This window comes from Rousettus aegyptiacus, unplaced genomic scaffold (assembly GCF_014176215.1).
Source record: "Rousettus aegyptiacus isolate mRouAeg1 unplaced genomic scaffold, mRouAeg1.p scaffold_m13_p_1, whole genome shotgun sequence".
In the NCBI taxonomy this organism is placed as follows: Eukaryota; Metazoa; Chordata; class Mammalia; order Chiroptera; family Pteropodidae; genus Rousettus; species Rousettus aegyptiacus.
Genome location: NW_023416284.1, coordinates 164,495,963 through 164,514,873, shown reverse-complemented (window position 1 = coordinate 164,514,873; position 18,911 = coordinate 164,495,963). Strand labels below are relative to the sequence as shown.

Here is an 18,911-nt window from a genome sequence, read left to right as displayed (position 1 = left end):
TGCAAGAAAATGTTGACAGTGGTTATATAGAAGGGGGGAAGGGAGGCTTTTATATTTTATTTGGTATGTTTTTGTGTTTGAATTTCTTTATTATGCACGTGGTTAGAATAGGCATTATCTAGGATATTATTTTCTTCTTTATAAATTTATTTTTTGGAAGTTTTAAAGTAAAAAATAAAAAGTAATGATCTTTGTCAATTATCACAGATATTTATGATTAATTAGCATATGTTACATATTCTTAAAATTGTTACTCAGATTAGGAACCTTTGTTCTGATAAACCAAGGATAAAACCATTTAAGCAAAGCAGCTCAATGGCTAGTAAAGAAGAGCTAGACTGGTTCCATATTTTGAAAGATGTATAATCTGTTGTAATATATTTGTTCATTAATAGTTGTGTTCTATCTAATTCACATTATGAAAAGTAATGGTGTGGAAGATATTATAGTATCACTAAGGCCTGATATTCCATATTCTTAACCACATGAACTATAAGTCCAAATGCCTTTACATGTATTGTTTCCTCACTGCAGAGAACAATTCTATCCTATAATCACACGCAGAAGAGAGTGTCGCTTTTGTTGTCTCAGCTTCTCCTCCTCTGTCATCCTCTGGAAGAACCCTGACACTGAATTTCATCATGTAAAATCAGGACAACAGGAGACAGGCTGGACTGGTGGGAAGAAGAGGTAAAGGATAAAAGTTGAAGAGCTCTGAGGGCAGAGTTGAAGGGATATCAGAAGAATAAGGCAAATGGCCAGGGGAGAGCTGCTCCAGGGCAGCTAGGAGCAAGTGCAGACAGGGAGATCTATCTGAATGACTACCTGGCAGGTGGACTATGTTGCTTTAAATGCCTCCGTAGAGAAGCTGAGCAATATTTCTCTACAACTTACAAATAAGTTCAGGTTTTATATGATTTACAAATTGGCCCAGAAAACAAATAAGTAAATCTCTATGCAAACAGTACAAGTGTAATAATTGAATTTCAATAAAATGACCTTTCTCTATAAAAAAAAGAGACGTATAAATGTAAGTATCTACTTTACTTTAGAACTAATGACAAAAATTGAAAGCAAAGAGTCAGAAAAAAGACCATACCAGAAAACACCTTGCTACGGCTTAGTGGCCATGGCTTAGAATATCCCTAAAGGAGAGTAAACATCAAGGAAAGGAGAGACTGATCGGGAAGCCCTCACTTGCTCTTCGTCCTGCATCTCTTCCTCACCAAAAGAAACACGTTAAGCAAATGGTTAGTATCATTAAAAAGTAATCCAGGCCTGGCTAACTCTTGTCTAGAGTTTGGTAAAGAATGAAATCATCTAAAGAGCACAAAGAATTCTTTTTTTTTTTTTTTTTTTTTTTTGGTGTGTGTGTGGCGGGGGGTGGGGGGGGTGGGGGGGCGTCTTTTTCTCCCAGAAGCTAAGGTACACAGTGCCACCTACTGGGGAAAGCAAGGCCACCATTTACTCACTACAAGCAAGGCTTTTGGTAAATATCCAATTACTTACCTGAGGCTGAAGCAAAGCAACCAGGGATGTGGGGAGACCAGATTGTGCTATAAATGATGCTTTCATGTCCTCTAAAGGTACATAGAGACTTTCCAACAGTTGGATCCCACTACAAATAAATGAAAGAATTAATCAGAGGTAAATCCAAATGTATGTTTTATATATACAATTTATAACATTAATAATATATATATTTATATAAACACAGTATACATACATATCTCAAGAATCTTTTTAAAGTCTATTTTTATGAAAAGTAAGATGGCATTTAAGGGGCCAAAATCAATGCTGAGCTAATTATTAGTTTACAGCCAAAAGATTAAATAATTTTTAATTTTAATAAATGCTTTAATATATTTTTTTGAAAAGAAAATTAGTGATCTAATTTAAAAGCTACAGAAGTATGTTCTAGAAAGAAAAAAAATCAGTGGGAGCTTTGAGGGAGGGATATTTGTTTCTAAATACAGTAATGCTGACATACCAGTTTGATGGTTTGATCCCATGAACCAGACACGACCAGCTGCTCGCCTCTGGTTTGGCTCCAATCAACACTATACACCTAAAAATATTTGAAAGTGTCATTTAGAAAGCAAAAGAGCATCAAGTTCAATATTACATTTTCTCTCTTTATAACAGTTGATAGCCAGTTAGAACAATAAATTCACTTTGCTGAAACAGTAAATAAAGTCCTACAAACCTCAACACAGTATCTGAGAAATGGAAAGGTCATTTTGTCCATTCCTCCAGACTTAGCCCTTACTGATTCTACTTTAATAGGATTCTACAGAATCTTTCCAAACCTTCTTCACTCAAACAAATTATACATATTTTTGAACCTACCAACAAATCACTGTTTGCAGCACCCTGAAGAAATGTCAAAGCAGATTAGAAAGTTAGTCACCTAAAAAAGCTTGCCAGGTCAATGTTTATGAGAAAGCATTAAAATTCAATTACTATCCCTATCTGGCCTTTCTTAGAAAAAGCTTATAGGAACTAGGTGATCCTTTCAGATCTCTTGGTAAACAGCCTTATCCAATGCTGCTATTCTAACCTATGTTTCACTGCTCTCTGAGAACCATTGCAAAAGGACTATATAAAAATACTTTTCATTCTGTTATTTTATACAACAAATTATATACACATCGCTAGTATAAGCTAAGTTCAACAAAATACGTGCACAATTATACTTTATAGGAGTAATCCTGGCATGGATCTGAGTGTGTCATTAAATGTGATCGGCATGTCATTTTGAATCTAAAATCTCTTTAGCTACCATATTTACGTAGAAAGTATGAGTTTCTAGGGTTTATTGTGGCTTAAGTATGGGTCACCTGTTCTTGGCTGCCTAGTGCTAAGCTGAGCCATGTTGGAGCCTGAGTTAAAAAGAAAATCAATAAAATTGATCCTGTGTTTATTTAAAATTCTCTTATTTTCTTAATCATAGATTTTCTGTATGAATTTTGATTTTTAAAACTATTACATTAAGAGATTATTTATTTTGACTACTGAGTGCTTTGGTGGGGCTCCCTTAAATTGTGTGCCCAATGTGAATGCCTCACCCTAGTCCTGGCCCCGCTGCTGTCCATATCCAAGCAAAAGAGAGAAGAGCAGCTGGAACGCTAAAGAAACCACAAAGCATATAGAAGAGGCAGCAAAAACCAAAGAGCCACTACAGCCATCTGTTAGTTATGAATGGAAAGAGATAGGTTTGGAAGCAATCACTGAAGATCTTGAGAGCTAAAGAGTTTGATTTTATCCTCTGGACCCAGGCTTAGCAAATTTCTTCTGTCAAGGGCTATATAAATATTTTAGGTTTTATGGGCCATTTGATCTTTGTCACAACTACTAAACTCAGTCTTGTAGAGCATAAAAGTTGCCATAGATGATACTTAAGGAATGGGCATGGCTATGTTCCAATAAAACTTTATTTACAAATCGGACAGTGGGTTGGGTTTAACCTTGGCCTAGCCATAGTAGTTTGCTAACCCCTGCTCTGAGCTAATGTGAACAGTCAAATATAACCACAATAGCAAATCTTTATTGAGCACTTACTGTGTGCCAGATGTTGTCATAAGTACTTTATGTAGTTTATCTCATTTAATCCTCATTTCTATGATGCACATACCATGAGGCACAAAGGGGTGAGTAATTTGTCCGGATTCCCAGTTAGTAAGCTGCAGAGCTGAAATCTGAACGTGGATAGCTATAAATATTAAGGAAATAAAGCCCTGCTTACTTCCTTTTGTTTTCATGAATTATCCACACCCAAGAACTTAAAGTCCCTGGCCACCTGGTGAATTCCTGCTCATCCGTCAAAAGATAATAGCCCTGTTATGTCCTTTATGAAATAAGCCTCCCCTGATGAACTCCTCAAGGAGTTCAATGCTTCCTTCTTAGCAAATTTCTTCCTTCTGTGCATTCTGACAGTATCTTGTACCAACTTCTAATTCAGCATTTATCATATTTTACCAAAATTCATGCTAAATAATTGCCATATCTGTTAGATTTTGGAAGACTCTTTTCCCCCAGCAAAATAATCTTTTATGTCAATGCTCCTTGCAATAGACACTCCATAAATGTGAATTAAAATAATTTAAACAACCAAATTTATCTTCACAACCGGTATCACTGCTAAGTAGTTATAAAAAGCCACTGTTTTCATTTTAGAGAATAATTGAATACAACTAAAAACTAACATCATGAACTCAGATGCCACGGCCTCTAATACATTTCCAGCATAACACAGTCCTGGAGACCTTGGACATCTCACCTTTTAAAGCTGCAAGAGTCTCCACAGGCTCAGAGAGAACCCAGCCTCAATGAGAATAAAATATAGGAAGTTGGCAGTATTGCTGCCAGCTGTCTAAGCTGACACACAACAACATGGCAAGCAGTAGAGCTCTAAGACAAAACTAAGAATAGGACACATGTGGTGAGGTTAAAAATAGAATAATAAAGAAGGAAATAAAGGTGACTCAATAAATATTTTATTCTATTGTGTTTAAATATTAGGACACAGGAAAGTTAACAGCACAAGCCAGGATGTTGTGTTAAAAAAAAAAAAAAAACAATAGACATAAGTATAAAAGGGGTGCTGGGATGGAAAATTCAGCTTGATGCCCCAAAGGGAGGATTTAAGCGGGACCCTTTGAGGGCTGGCTAAAATGTCAATAGCAGGAAGGAGAGGTGCAAACACTGACCAGAAACTCCCCCAAAGGCATATATGGGCACAGAAAGCACCCCAGAGATCAAGACTAGTGAATACTGCACGGTAACACCGAGGTTTTGTGCCTGGGGACTGTCAGTGATAACGGCAATAGCAAAACTGGAAGACCGGAGGAAGAGAGATAATGTGTAATTTTAGACATACTGAGTATGAGGTGACAACAAGATAGTCAAGTGGAAACATCTAGTGGGAACAGGGTTTGGGCATTAACCGCAAACTCTATAAAAAGTTTACAGCCAGAAAGATGTTTGGAAGACAGCCAAGAAGGCAAGACGGGATTCCTTTATCCCAAAAGCAAGTCAATTCACTATTCAACAAATATTTATTACGTACCTACTATGTATGAGGCAGAGAGGGTGGGAGAATACAATGTTAGACATGACAGATAATGTCCCGGTCCTCGTAGATCTTATTTGTTTGTTTAGATCTTATATTTTGGCAGGGGAAGATAGACTGTAAATAAATACACAATTTCCGTTTTTGAGTTTCAAAAAATTACAAAGCAAAGGAAAGCAAAGTAAGGAGACTACAAAATAATGACAAAGGCAGGAAGTCACTTCTCACTAGAGTAGTCAGAGATCACTTCTGAGTAGAGACCCGAGTGCAGTAAAAGAGAGAAGAACTCTGCATATTTGAGAGGAAAGGTTTCCAGTAGAAGAATAGGGGAAAACCTTGAAGCAGGAAACAAGTTTGTCATATTTGAGGAACAGCAGGGTCAAATAGGAGAAACAAGATCCCAAAGGGCCGTGGTTACGACTTTGTATGTAATTTCTCTTAAGAGGCTACTACCATCAACTCTAAGATACCGCCCAGATTATAGCATCCTTCTAACTGCTCTCCCCATCCATTCTTGCTCACCTCCAATTCATAATCCACACTGTAGTAAAACAACCAACAACCTTTATAAAACACAAATTAATGTTGCCCCCCTGCAGAAAGCCCTTCAGCGGTTTCATGCTGTGTGGCTCCTGTAACTCACCATCCTCGCTCAACATGAGATTCAGCTATGCTATTGCTTATTACCCAGAGGTCTATATCATGCAAAACGATGCACGACTCAGGATGCATACATATACAGTAAAATTAAAAGGAAAAACAAAAAATATATAAATAAAAAATTCGGGGTAGTGGTTGCTCCTAGGAAGAAGGGAGGAAGGAAAAGAAGGATAAAATTAGAAAAAAGGGGCTAGAGGAAGGACAGATTCAGTAACAAGGGGCTCCAGCGGCACAGGTAATATTTTATTTCTTCCACTAGATGAATATGTGATTGTCCATTATACATTTTTACATCCTACAGATATTTTATATGTATGCAATATTTCATAGTAAATTATTTTAAATCTTCGAGGTCCTTCCACTGATCTTAACATAAGAGCCAAAATGCTCACTGCGCTGGGCACACATGCTTGAAGCTTTCCCCTTCAAGTATGCACTTCCCTTTACTTCTAAACCTATTCTTCTGACCTCTCCACCTGAATAAATTCCTGTTCTTCCCTCCCTGTCCCTTCCTTAGACAAGATCTTTCCCTGTTATAGGACTCTGTACATTCGCAGCACTTCACACGTTATAAATTAGATAACCCGCAGCTTAAGCCTCTCTCCCCTTGAGAGGGCAAGGACTCCAGAAGGGCAATGACCTGCCTAACTTATTCACCTTCCCCACTAAGCCTAGTACAGACCTTTGCAGACAGTAGTTAATCACAGTTTTTGGAATAAATGAAGGGGCAGAGAAACAAATTTGAATGCAAAGCACATCTCACATTAGTCTACTCTTTCATCTTCTCTCTATTCCCAATTTCCCCCTCCACTCTCGTTCAAATGGTGGACACGGCAAATGGTCAAATTAAATATAAAAAAAGAAGAGAGATACACAGTTATGCTTTAAAAGCAGTATCCTCTAAAGGCCTATCTTATGAAATTACTCTTGGCAGCAGTGAAGAAAATGAATTAGGGAACTGCAAAAAGAAAAAACACTGAACAATATTTTGTGCTGCTTTATGAAATCGGAACCTCATCAAAACCACAGTTTGAGAGGACAAATTTTATTACTGAAACCAATTCCCAAAGAGCTTGTTTTTAATCTACTCTATAGTATTGCCCTTTTTAAGTTGGTCTATTTAATTAAAAATCATCAAATAAAAACTATGTCCAGAACGTTCATACTTATCTGTATCAATACAAAGGAAAGAGACACTGACTTTTAATTACTGAGATATTAGAAAGGGCTACATATTTCTTTTAATGTGAAGTAAAAAGTTTTTTTAATTTTTCACAATAGAAAATTTTAAATGTGCGTAAAACAGTATTATAAATCCCCAGGTATCCATCAAACATCTAAAATTATTAACATTTTGCCCATCTCGTTTCATCTGTCTCATTTACTCACAGACTGCCTGGCTGGAGTATTTTAACATCAGATCATTTCATTCATAAATACTTCAGCAGGTAAGGATAGTTTTCTTTTTAACATAAACTCAAGGCCATTTTCACACCTAACAAGATTAATGACAGTTCCTTAATATTATCTAATACTTAGTTCATATTTATATTTCCCTGCCTCAAAAATGTCTTTTTACAGTTAATTTGAATGACAATCCAAACAAAATGCACATTTTACATTTAGGTGTCATGTCTCTTAAGTCTCTTCTAATCTAGGAAAGTCTTCTTCTCTGCCTTGCTTTTCTTGCCTCCTTCTCCAGTGACATTTATTTCTTGTAGAAACAAAGTTAATGGTCCTGTAGAATCATCTACATTCTGGACTTGGCTATTTGCTTCCTCATGGTGGTGGTTAACTTTTTTCTCTACCCTTCCTATTTCCTTTAAATTGAAGTTAGATCTAGAGGCTTGATTAGATTCAGTTCAATCTTTTTTAGTTTCCTATTATATTAGGAGGTATATAATTTCTGGTTAGTCCACTTTCAGGAATCCTAAAATTGTTCAGAAGATGTAGCAATCTTAAATTAATGGTTTCAGCATCTACAGATAGCCTTGCCTAGAGTCACTATTTCTTTAGGGGCTACTAAATATTGATTTTCCAATTCTGTTATTCCTTCTGCATTTATTAGCAAGAATTCCATTTTAAGGAATTTTCCACGTCGACTGTTTGACACTTACACCATAATAAAATTCACACAGGAAAGACAGGATAAATGCCTTGATTCTTTACCTTGATTTTCAATTTTCCAAATGAGTCAGTTGTCCCAGTAATCTTCAATTGTGACTTTTTTTTTTTTTTTAACGAGTGCAAATACCCATATAAGTGTGTGTCTCTGTGTGTATACAGTGTCTCAATTCATTGCTGTCATTCTTTTCGATGTTCAAATTGTCCCATGATTAGCCAGTGACAGTCTCTTCAGGTTGTCTCTTTTAAACTTTCGACACGATCCCAGTGGCCCTTCATAGCTTTCTGACACAAGAAGATTCTTGGATTTATCTCACGTTTCCTTCCCAGTCCTGGAATCAAATACTTCAAAGATCTCTGTTCCTTTTAGTGGGAAGGTGTATAAATAGGCCGTAATCTGGCACTAAAGATATTTATTCACTGTGACTGAGTTGTCATGGCTTCCAGGTCTTTACTGTCCAAAGAACTAAGAAATATGTAATTTTTTAGACAGAAAACAATAAATCATGAGCCTATCTGGATATTTCTCATTCAATTTTAAGATTAAATGTTTCTATTTATTTTTTTTATTCTCATATAGCTTTTAAAACTTTTGATTTCTGATGATACAATTACTGATATGCTTTACCCTACAAAATACATATGAGAGTTTCAAAATAACAACACTAATTTTTCTGAATGCAGTTTAAAACGTCTTTGTAATTCTTTTTATCAGAAACATCCCATTAGGTATGTATAATTACAATACTGTGGTTTTAAAGTCACTTGAAATAATTATTTTAATATCTGGTTAAGGGAAAATTTTGATATACCATTAAATAAATTTGTTTTTAATTTTTAGCAACTGCGTTTTTCTTTATTATTTGAATTGTGATTTTTTGGTATTTACAATATTTCAATTGCTCCCGAGTCAAACCTATAACACAAGTCATATCTGGAAAAATCTTGTTTTCATCCATGTTCCCTCTCTCCTGCTTTCTTTCCCATTCCCTTAATAAACCATTTTTAGTAGCTTTCTAATTATCCTTCCACTGTTTTTTTAAAAAAGATAATAAAGTATATATTACATAAATATATTTGAATATACATATGCTTATATTCCTCCCTACTTTATATAAAATATTTAAATAGCTCTGCCAATAATTCCTTCACGGGCTATCAGCTTGTAGCTAAACTAAAAAGAATTTCTAGTTTCATATGATTTTAAATTATCGAATAGGATTACATCATTCTATATATGTTTCCTAATAGATTCTAAAATAGGAGATACGAGGTTCTAATTTTTAGGTACAGTTCACTCATCAACTTGCTTTAGAGACAGGCATAGTGTTTGAGACCTGCACTGAGTCTATGAGAGAGTCTACAGATACAGTATTAGTGATCATGCATGAAAGTCACTCTCTATCCAAACATACGCCATTATAGTTTCCATCTACTTCAAACTAACATTTTCTCATCTTTAAAAAAAAAAAAGTTTTAAAGCTGTGAGGTTATATGGATGTGAGTTAGCACTTTGCAAGGGAAATCAAATCACTCTTTTTTTAAGTATTTTTAAAAACTTACCTTTTGAATCTACAACCCCCAAACTATTAGACAATTTACATATTAAGGTCAATATAAGTGAGTGTCTACTAAGTTCAGACAATGGCTTCCAAACACATTGCACATTGGAATCATCTGAGAATCTTTATGTAATACTCATGCCTGGCTCCAACCCCAGATGCTATGACCTGGGCATGAAGATTTTTAAAAGCTCCTTAGGTGATTCTAATATGTAGCAAAGTTTAGGATCCGCTGTGTTAAGACAAGCATTTGCCCACTTTTTTGCATTTCAAATATTAAAATTATAAATAGCTACTTTATAGTCTAGTCCTACCTAACAAGAGAAAAGATGGGCTAAGTGGACATTGAGTAATACTTATCCATCCATGTATGTCCTGTCTTCTGTCCAGAGTGTGTGGCTCTAAATCTACCAAATTAGTCCATCTCTCTCCTGAAAGTTCAAAACATAAAGTCCAGCTCCCAGCCAGGTGTATCTAAGGCCCATCGGGATATGCCCCATGTCTACCTTTCCTGCCTCATCTCCCATCATTTCACCACACACACACACTGTACGCTCCAGTCACACCAAAGGACGTGTGGGTTGCCTGAACACGTCATGCTCTTTCACAGATCTGCACCTTTGCAGATGCTCTTCTAAATCAGAAATGCTCTTTTTCCTGTGGGCTACCTGGGAAACTCCTACCAATTGCCCAAGATGCAGCTCAAATATCAGCGTTTTTTGTAAAGGTCCTTGGTTCCCCTCTCTCTGTTCTCTCTAGATACTTCTTTTCAACATTACCACACTGTATTAAATGGCTTTCTTGCATGTCCCAGAACTACTACAGAGATAACCATCTGAGTTTTCGATAACTAGCATATGCCTGGCACATAACATGTGCTACCAGTATAGACAAGTCTATCTCTTTTAATACAAGTTCTTTAAAATACTAAACAAAGCTCCCCCAAAACCTAAGAATTGAAAAGTGATGAGAAACATTACATCCTATTGATAGTAAAATCCAAAAAGGGAAAAATTGATTTAACTGACACATAACTAGAAACTGTTTTCTCTACAATCACAATTTAAGGGAGAAAAGTTTTAAACTGCTATTTTAAATTATAATAAAATCTTACTGTAATAACCCAGTCCAGAATGAATGGCTGAGCCTGAATAAACCTGCAAAAGGAAATACATCAAGTTCAACTGTGCTTTTGTGTTTGTAAAAAAAAAAAAAAAGAAAAGAAAAGAAATAAAAAAGAAAAAAGAAATTCAGGAAAGGAGTGAGAGAAGGAAGGGGGAGGGAAGAAAAACATCCCTTTAGTAGACAAATCTGTTATGCAGTTTTAAAGATAAATAAATTTCTAAAGAGAACAAACTGTTGTTAAATTCATGAGTGCTTGTCATTCTGTTAAATGCATGAGTGCTTGTCATTGTGTTATGGGCTCTCATTATTATAAACTTTTCAGCTTCTATCATTATAAAAGGGTAAGTAATTGATCCTTTTTTAAATAAACAAGATAATTACATCCTTACTAGAAAATGCATAGTTAAAGACATTTTCTCCACAACGGGATAAAAAGAGTTGCATACTTAGTTCAAAGACAAATTTTTGTAGGCAATGATCAAAACACTTGAAATAGATCAAATATTTTTTAACATTTTTCACAAATTGTAAGCCTCACTATTTAATAGACAAATTTTGACTATTTTTAAAAATTGCGATAAGCATGCTAAAAACTAGATATTTAAATAAACACTGATTTATGTCATCTTTAAAGTCAGTTTTAAATCTTTCAATAACAGTGCCACAAGTCAGGAAGTAGAGAAATAAAATTCTAAATACATCCTCTTTTTTCCTTCTTGCTGAACTTTTCAAAATTTTCCTATTATATAAGCAGCATAAGTCTAAGCTAAAGCCATTTTATAAGGCTCAAAAGACACACTGGCTTCTGCAGACACCAGTTCAACAATATAGAGTCTTCTCTCTGATTTCTGCCTTGATGCTAAGTATAGAAGCCATGCAAAGGAATAATGTCCATGATTTTCTTTCATTTCACCAAGACCATCATTCCTCAAGGCCTAAAATATATCTAAGTTTTGGATTTCTCCTTCTTGATTCAGTACCTACTTTGACTGTTTGAAAATTGACTGTTAGGGATTTCTTACACAGTCATTGATCAGTGAAATGAGTAACTGGAGGATTCCTAACTTGTTTCATGTTTTTCTAACCTTATTATAATATGAAAGCAAATAATAATAGCTTATAACTTATTTAGTGTTGCCTCTGTACTAAGCACTCACAGCAACCCTAAGGTACAGACTACTATTACCCTAGTTTGCAAATAAAGAAATTAAGTTTTAGGAAAAATAAGTAACTTGCCCAAGGTTACAAAGCAGGAAAGTTATAGAGCCAGAATTCTGAAACCATGCTATTCATCCTTATTCTATACTCTCTCCCATGGGTGTGCTATTATATTATATAACATAGCTTCCTTGGACACCTTGGTAGAAAAAAATAGGAATCACCTATGCTCATTCACTTATTAATGTATTCGACAAATATTTATTAGCTCCTCAAAATGCTCTCGTGTGTCTTTAAATCTTTTTAAGTGTTTCTGAGTATTTGGTATAAGAGACAAACTTTGAATAAATGCTGGATTTCTCTTTCATAAAAAATGCCAAATATAATACTGAGCTTTAAGCTGAGCGTCAGAAATTCTTTAACAGTTTCATGAAAGATGACCTTTATGAGATTCCTACAGTTCTCTATTCATCACCCTGCTTGGTGTAGTTTGATTTTTACTAATGATTTTGAGAAAGACAAAAAGTAATGTGGCACAGAGTGATGGCTGACTCCCCAAAAGGTTTCCTCCTTGCTTACAAAATCCCAGTTTTGTCCTTCAGAGAAAGCTCTGTCCTTCCTCATCCCAGGGGTGAATCTCATTTAGATGAAGGCAAGAGTAGGCATGTTGTGCTTTTCCAGTCATTGAGACATGAAGAGATATCTCCTGTGGGGCTTTAGGCAAGCTTTTCTTAGTCTTACAAGAAGTCCCAAGATAGGGACATTTTCACATTTTTTGCAATTTGACTTCACAGAGTGACGAAATAATACTTGGAACTATAAAAAACACAAGAAGAAAAGAAACCCACTAAGGATAACAGAGTAGAAAGGCAGGAGGAACTTGGGTATTTCAAGGCATTGTCAAGCCCTGAATCAACCACGCCTGGACCCATTCCACCTCTATACATTTGGTTATGGGAAATAATAAACTCTATTGTTCAACGCATTTTTGTTGGATTTTCTATTATACTAACAACCAAGGCATCCTAACTGATACAAATGCTTATTTAAATTTACATTTGAAAAGAAAATGAGGTAAGACAACCTAGCTTGACAAAAACAACATATGTCTTCAGTTCAAAGAAATCAGTTATATAATTATAGAATGATGTAAACCTAGTTTAACAGCAGTTCAAATAACAAAGAGTAAAAAGTACTTGTGGACTCAAAGTGACCTGACACTATGATGTGGCTGAAAAAAAATGTACAGCCATGTTAGGTAATATTATTAGAACTAGAGGCTCAAGATTATGGTGGCAAAGAGGGTGAAAAATGTAGAGACCACATAATCTGAAGACAGGATGAAGAAATTACAAATGCACAGTCTAGAAGAAGGATGACTAAAAAGGGACCTGATGGTTCTCCTGGAAAAGGGACACTGGACTTACTCTCACCATTTCAGAGAAAAGCATTAGAAGCAAAAGTTGGTTGATACGGAAGACAGATCTGGGCTTAAGAGAGTAATTTTCTAACCATTAGAGCAATCTAAAAGTCAAGTAAATTATCACAAGACAGTGAAATCCAATTTCAGTGAAATCAAGTAAGGCAGAGAGCCCATTGTGAGGAACATTCTAGAACAGTATTTCCCAGAAGGTATTACATACACCACTGATCGTATAAGAGATGATTTTAACTGGTACATACACTTTATTTTATTCACTACATATTTAACATACATTAAAAATTAATAAATGTACATACTAAGCCAACAGTCCCATGAATATAACTGTTTTAAGATAAGTAAAATAACAATGTAAAGCTCCTTTAAAGAAAAACATTAAATCAATTTATCCTATTTAACATACTTTTATTTTATAATTTATTTTATAATCCATTAGTTATAGCTGTAGAATTTATATAAACAATACAAGGTATCAAAGATTGAAGAAAAAGAAAATTTTCCAGAGGAAATATATTTTTTAAAAAAGAAAAAAAAACATTAAGATAATTATAATATAACTGGTATAAGGGAATGGCAAAAATCATGAAAATATCACAAAAATGTCTGAATTTCTTCATGCCACTCTGGAGATTCTTGCACTCAATATCCTGAAACTAAAGTTCCTCCTTTCTCAAAGTTGTCTTAGTTCTCAGTGATTCTATGAAAACATGATTGTTTATAACTACAATTATTCAAAGATTTTCATAATAAAAGAGAGAAACTAAAATTTTCCATTATTTTCGGTCCTCTTAGAAATATTGATTTTTAACAGCTCTAGCTATAAAATGATGTCTGGAATCCAAAGCTAATCTTTTATCACAAAAGACTAATATTTCTGCATTTAACAAGCATTTACCGAAGGCCTTCCCAGGTCCAGGTGCTGTGGTAGACACAAATCTGAAAGTAAATTTGCAAGTTTTCTCTTAAATAATCTCTTGCTACCTCGAGGAAAATTTAAAAACTTTTAAGGTAAAGCACCAAAATATCTTTCCCATCATGTTCATTAAAAATATATATGTATTTTTTTAAACCTGTATGTATTTTAATGGCCTGAAGGCCAAACTATTTTCTATGCTACTATACACACACATACACACAAATACCTGGACACATGAACCAAATTTAGTTTTAAAATTTCTTTAGTAAACTCTGCCTCATATTCGGTATTTGATGCTCTTGCTCCAACATATTCTGAAAATCCTTAGGAATCTTACCAAAGGCCTAAAGGCAATTTTGCGATGTCTTTGTGAAGAGTCCGCCTACCTCTCTCTACCTTGAGGCAGAGTATGGTGGGCATATTCTAACAGCATTAAAGAAAGGCTGGGCCCCTCTGGAGACACTGATGCCTCAGGATGCTTACTACTGGAAGCGTTTTCACTGACTAATGAGAAGCCTGACCTTTTCTTCTTTCGCAGCTCCTTAGGCCTAGAGGTACTTTATGTCTGAATAATCAAATAATAAGTGACATCTAACATGTATGACAAACACTAAAACTTAAACTTCTTGTCCCCTGAAGACATTTTCTCATGTTTGTATGCCCGAATATATTTCATCCAAAGAAAAACCATATGACCAGAAAGATTTCTTTCCTACCTCTTGAGTGTGTTCCTTGTAGACCTGCAGTGGCCCTGTGGCTTTGGCAGTGTCCCAGAGCTGGAGTGAGCCATCGCCACTACAGGTGACCAGGACATGTTCATTGTTCTCACTCCAGGTCACGTCAAACAAACCATCATTCCAGTCAAAACTACACCAGGAAAATTAAAACACACAAAAAATCTAGTTACATAGGCAGCTAAGCATAAGATAACAATTTTACAGAATTTTTACATTTACCACATTTTAACACATTATCTCACACGATCTTCACAGCCATGACAGATAAGAAGAGCAGGCACCTGGCATATGCAGACACAAGCTCAGAGAGGTTAAAAGAATAGTCCAGGTCAAACAGCTAGAAAACTGCAAAGCTGATTAAAATTAGGTCTCCCAACTAGATACATAGCACCATTTACATGAGGGTATGTCGCCATAGCTGGGTGCTTGCTGTTTTTGTGGTTCACAGGTGGGACCACCAAGCACTTTTAAATAATAATTTAGACCAATAATTCCAACTTTTCCCACAAATCCTCACCTGAACTAGGAGTGGGTAGTTATTTTCTGAAGGCATTTCCTTTCCTTTCTCTACCTTTAACATTGATGGAGGTATTAATGAGTCCAACAGACATACAGATAAGACATGCATGGAAAGAAAGGGAAAGAGGAACAGATAATCTACAAAATGGATAATTAGCTCCTGAATGAGTAAAGCTAAACTGCATTAAGAAGACAGCAAAGATAGGAACATCACACAACAGTATACTAACTAGTTCATATCCTCTTTATGTGTGTGTAAGTTTTATGATTTATAAATGGACTTTAAGAGATAGGCACTTTAGAAGAAAAAATGACAATCGAACTTAATGGCAAAAATACATTCTATACTATGTAAATGCTGAAGTAACTTTTATATTGCAAATTTAAAAATTGTAAATCTTTATTGATAAAAAGATTCAAAATCTAATTCTATCAAGTCTTTAATAGCAACAGAGAATACATATAAGTTAATAATTAGAGAGCCAACTTACCTTCTAAAAAGCCTAAGCCCAGATTCATGTTGATCCAATATAAACAGGGTTCCACAGCCTAAGGAGAAAAAAAATTTGAGGTCATGTGGTTGAATCTGCAGGGGGACCATAAGGTCAAGGAGGGGTCAAGCACTAAGTACTAATTTTACTACCACAAATTTCTCCCTAAAGTTATCGAGATATTATTTCAAAATGATCAGTTTGTGTTCTCCATTTCCATCTTTCTATATTGTGCTTCAATCGTTAAATATTAAACTTATCATCTCACCTATGCTTGCTTAGAATCCAAACACAGCCTTAATGGGAGAGAGATATTTGAGTTCATATTCTGTGGCCAGACATGTGCCAGACACATTAACCTCCCAAATAGGTATAATACTCAAATAGGTATTATCGTCCCTATTGACAAATGACAAGCTTGGGCTTTGAGGCTCAAGGGGCTCTGCTTCTTCTATTACAACACACTGCCTAACCCATAAACCTAAAATTTAAAACAAAATACCTGGTGAAATTTACCACATACTTGGTGGTAAAAGTGCTGGACACAATATGCCACTTATTTACCAAAGATGAATTATTTTATTAAGGGACAAGTGTATCTTAAAAAGTTATATGTTATAGGAACCAGGGAGAAAAAAACTCCGATTTTTTAAAAACTACAAACTCTTTTTAAGTTTTTTAAAGGATTTAAAATATCACAAACTTACAGGTCTTCGACCTAATCTTGTGGGCAAGGTTACATTTTCACTCTAGGGTAAATCTGAATAATCAAACAATCAAACCCGAGATGCAATTATTGTAAATGTGCAAGCGGTCAGAGCTAATGGTAAAAGTATAAAGTAAATATTTCTCTCCCTCTGAATTTTAGACATGTTATTTTTTTGACTGTAGGACCAAACAAAAACTATCAAGAAGTGCCATGCGGTGACTTGTTTCACTGAAGTTCGGTGTGTAAATAAAGCTAGGATATGAATTAAAACAAGAAAAATTAAGAATGTAACTCCGCCTTTTAATCTAGTTTATAACGAGACCATTTAAACCCCAAACAAGTGTTTGCAAATGTCTGTATTCCTCTTGAAACAAAAGATGAGGGCAGAACTTGATTAATTACATAACGGCTACTGCACAGGAGCATCCGATTTACAACAACCCAAAGGCACTGTAGGGAATGTGGACCACTTAACAGGTACTGCGGTGACCCATAAGACGGTCTTCAAAATCTGTTGGTCCGGAAAGGTCAGAGGGGCCACAGAGGCTAAACCCACTCTCCATGGAAGCGTGTGCCTGACGGCAGAGAGGGTCAGATAGCGGTGGAATCGGTGTGCTCTTAAGAAATAAGGACATGGGCCACTAGGCACCTTCTATACGCTACTTCTGCACCGTAACAAGAAAAGGAAAAAAACAAAACAAAACTGATACTATCACTATCGCTAGACATATTCCCTATTCTGGACAAAGGAGGGATCAGGAAGCGCCGGTTCCTCTGCTGCCCCTGGTGTTCAGCTGTGGCGCAGTCTACAGTCTGAAGTGCTTTCCGAAGACCGGGAGAAGCCGGGGCTCGGCTGGAACCCGCCCCCGCCCCGACTGCGCGGCCCGGCCTCACCCGCAATGCCGTAGTGCTGCGCCGCGGCGCAGGCCAGGCGGCCGGGCAGGTACGGAGAGAACTCGGCGGCATAGCCGTGACGGCCCGGCACCCGCAGCGTCCGCGCCGCTCCGCCGCCCGCCGCGCTCATCCAGCCCGCCACCTCCCGGCCTCGATGCTCAGCCGCCAAAGCCTCTCCGATTCGGACGGACCGGACTTCCCTAAAGAAGTTAGAGACCGAGGAAGACGAGGCGGATGTGAGGCGACCCAGTGTCCGTGATGCTGGATTTCTATTGGTCCGCACATGAAATGGCATTGACGCCAACAAAATCCTTTTTTGTTTTGGGCAAAGCAATCTGATTTGCGCTACCTGTAATGAACTATGTGTAACAGGGCAATGATTTGTGAGATTGGGCGGTGATTCTGATATTTTGCATTATTAGCCTTCATTGCCCAATATAACGAAGCAATATTATATCGCGCAAGGGTGAAGCTAAGGAATTAGATATAAAATGCAACTAAGTTTTTTTTTTTTTAATTCTAACTACATATGTTGTATAGTAATCAGTGCTCAGATGTGGGGCTAATTAATGAAAACTAAGGTTCGTTCATTCATTCAAACATTTACGAACCATATACTATGTGGAGGGTGACAATTTATAATTTATCTACCAAAGACATTTTTGAGACTGAAAGAGAGTGCAGATAATTGAGCCAGGTCAACGGGCACTCACCTAGCTGTAAGACTATTTAATTAAATGCCAAGTACAATGCTAAGCACTTGGGATTCACATATACTCTGTGCCCTCAAGAGATTAGCCTAGCAGACATGTCGGCAGTTGAGTGTAATCAAAATACTGTGCAACGAAAAATACATATGAGTTTTTTTAAAAAAAGGAAATTGTCAGTGCCGGAAGATGGGGGAATAGGAGGAAAAGCTTAAGAAAGGAGGTATCGTTTAAGGTGAGTAAATGATGATGTGTCATTGTAGGAACGGTAATAACATGAGCAACCCAAGAGAGCTAAAATGGCATGATCCATAACAACTGTGGCTGCTAGGACTCAGCCTGCCCAAGTGGAAGGAGTATGGAGAAGAATGTGTGTGCATACCAAGTGAATTGGATTTATACATTAAACAATGGGGAAACAGCAGAGTTTTCTAATGTGAGAAATTAAATAACCAAGTTTTCATTTTAAAACTTTTGGGCAACACTAATCTGGAGAACAGAGAAATGGGCGGGGCCAGTTAAAAGACTTTAGCAAGAGTTCAAGCAGAAGATGGTAAGAGTTTAAAGAAAGATTATGATAATGAGAGGGGAAAGTAAGAGTCAGAAAAGAGTTTATGGTAATAACTCATAATATATGACATGTAAGGAACAGAGAGGAGTCGAAATGACTCCCAGATTTTTGACTACATGCCTCGATGGATGCCGGGCATGGTCTGCTCACTGAAATAAGGACTATGGAAGGAGGAGCAGATTTGGCAATGAAATGAGCTCCAGTATTAAGATGTCGAATATCAAGT

The 18,911-nt window shown here is 36.3% G+C and overlaps 1 protein-coding gene across 1 annotated transcript in view; it reads right to left on the bottom strand.

Annotated features, from left to right (window-relative positions):
* The window catches only part of PEX7 (peroxisomal biogenesis factor 7), a 70,322-nt gene extending 52,704 nt beyond the window's left edge, over positions 1-17,618 (bottom strand). The window contains exons 1-5 of the mRNA XM_016165848.2: positions 17,408-17,618; positions 15,805-15,862; positions 14,774-14,924; positions 1,991-2,068; positions 1,510-1,618 (exon numbers count right to left, since the gene is read on the bottom strand). Coding sequence (XP_016021334.2) covers positions 1,510-1,618; positions 1,991-2,068; positions 14,774-14,924; positions 15,805-15,862; positions 17,408-17,537 — 526 coding nt within the window. The 5' untranslated portion in view covers positions 17,538-17,618. The remainder of the gene's footprint in view (positions 1-1,509; positions 1,619-1,990; positions 2,069-14,773; positions 14,925-15,804; positions 15,863-17,407) is intronic.
* Positions 17,619-18,911: the final 1,293 nt, after the last annotated feature.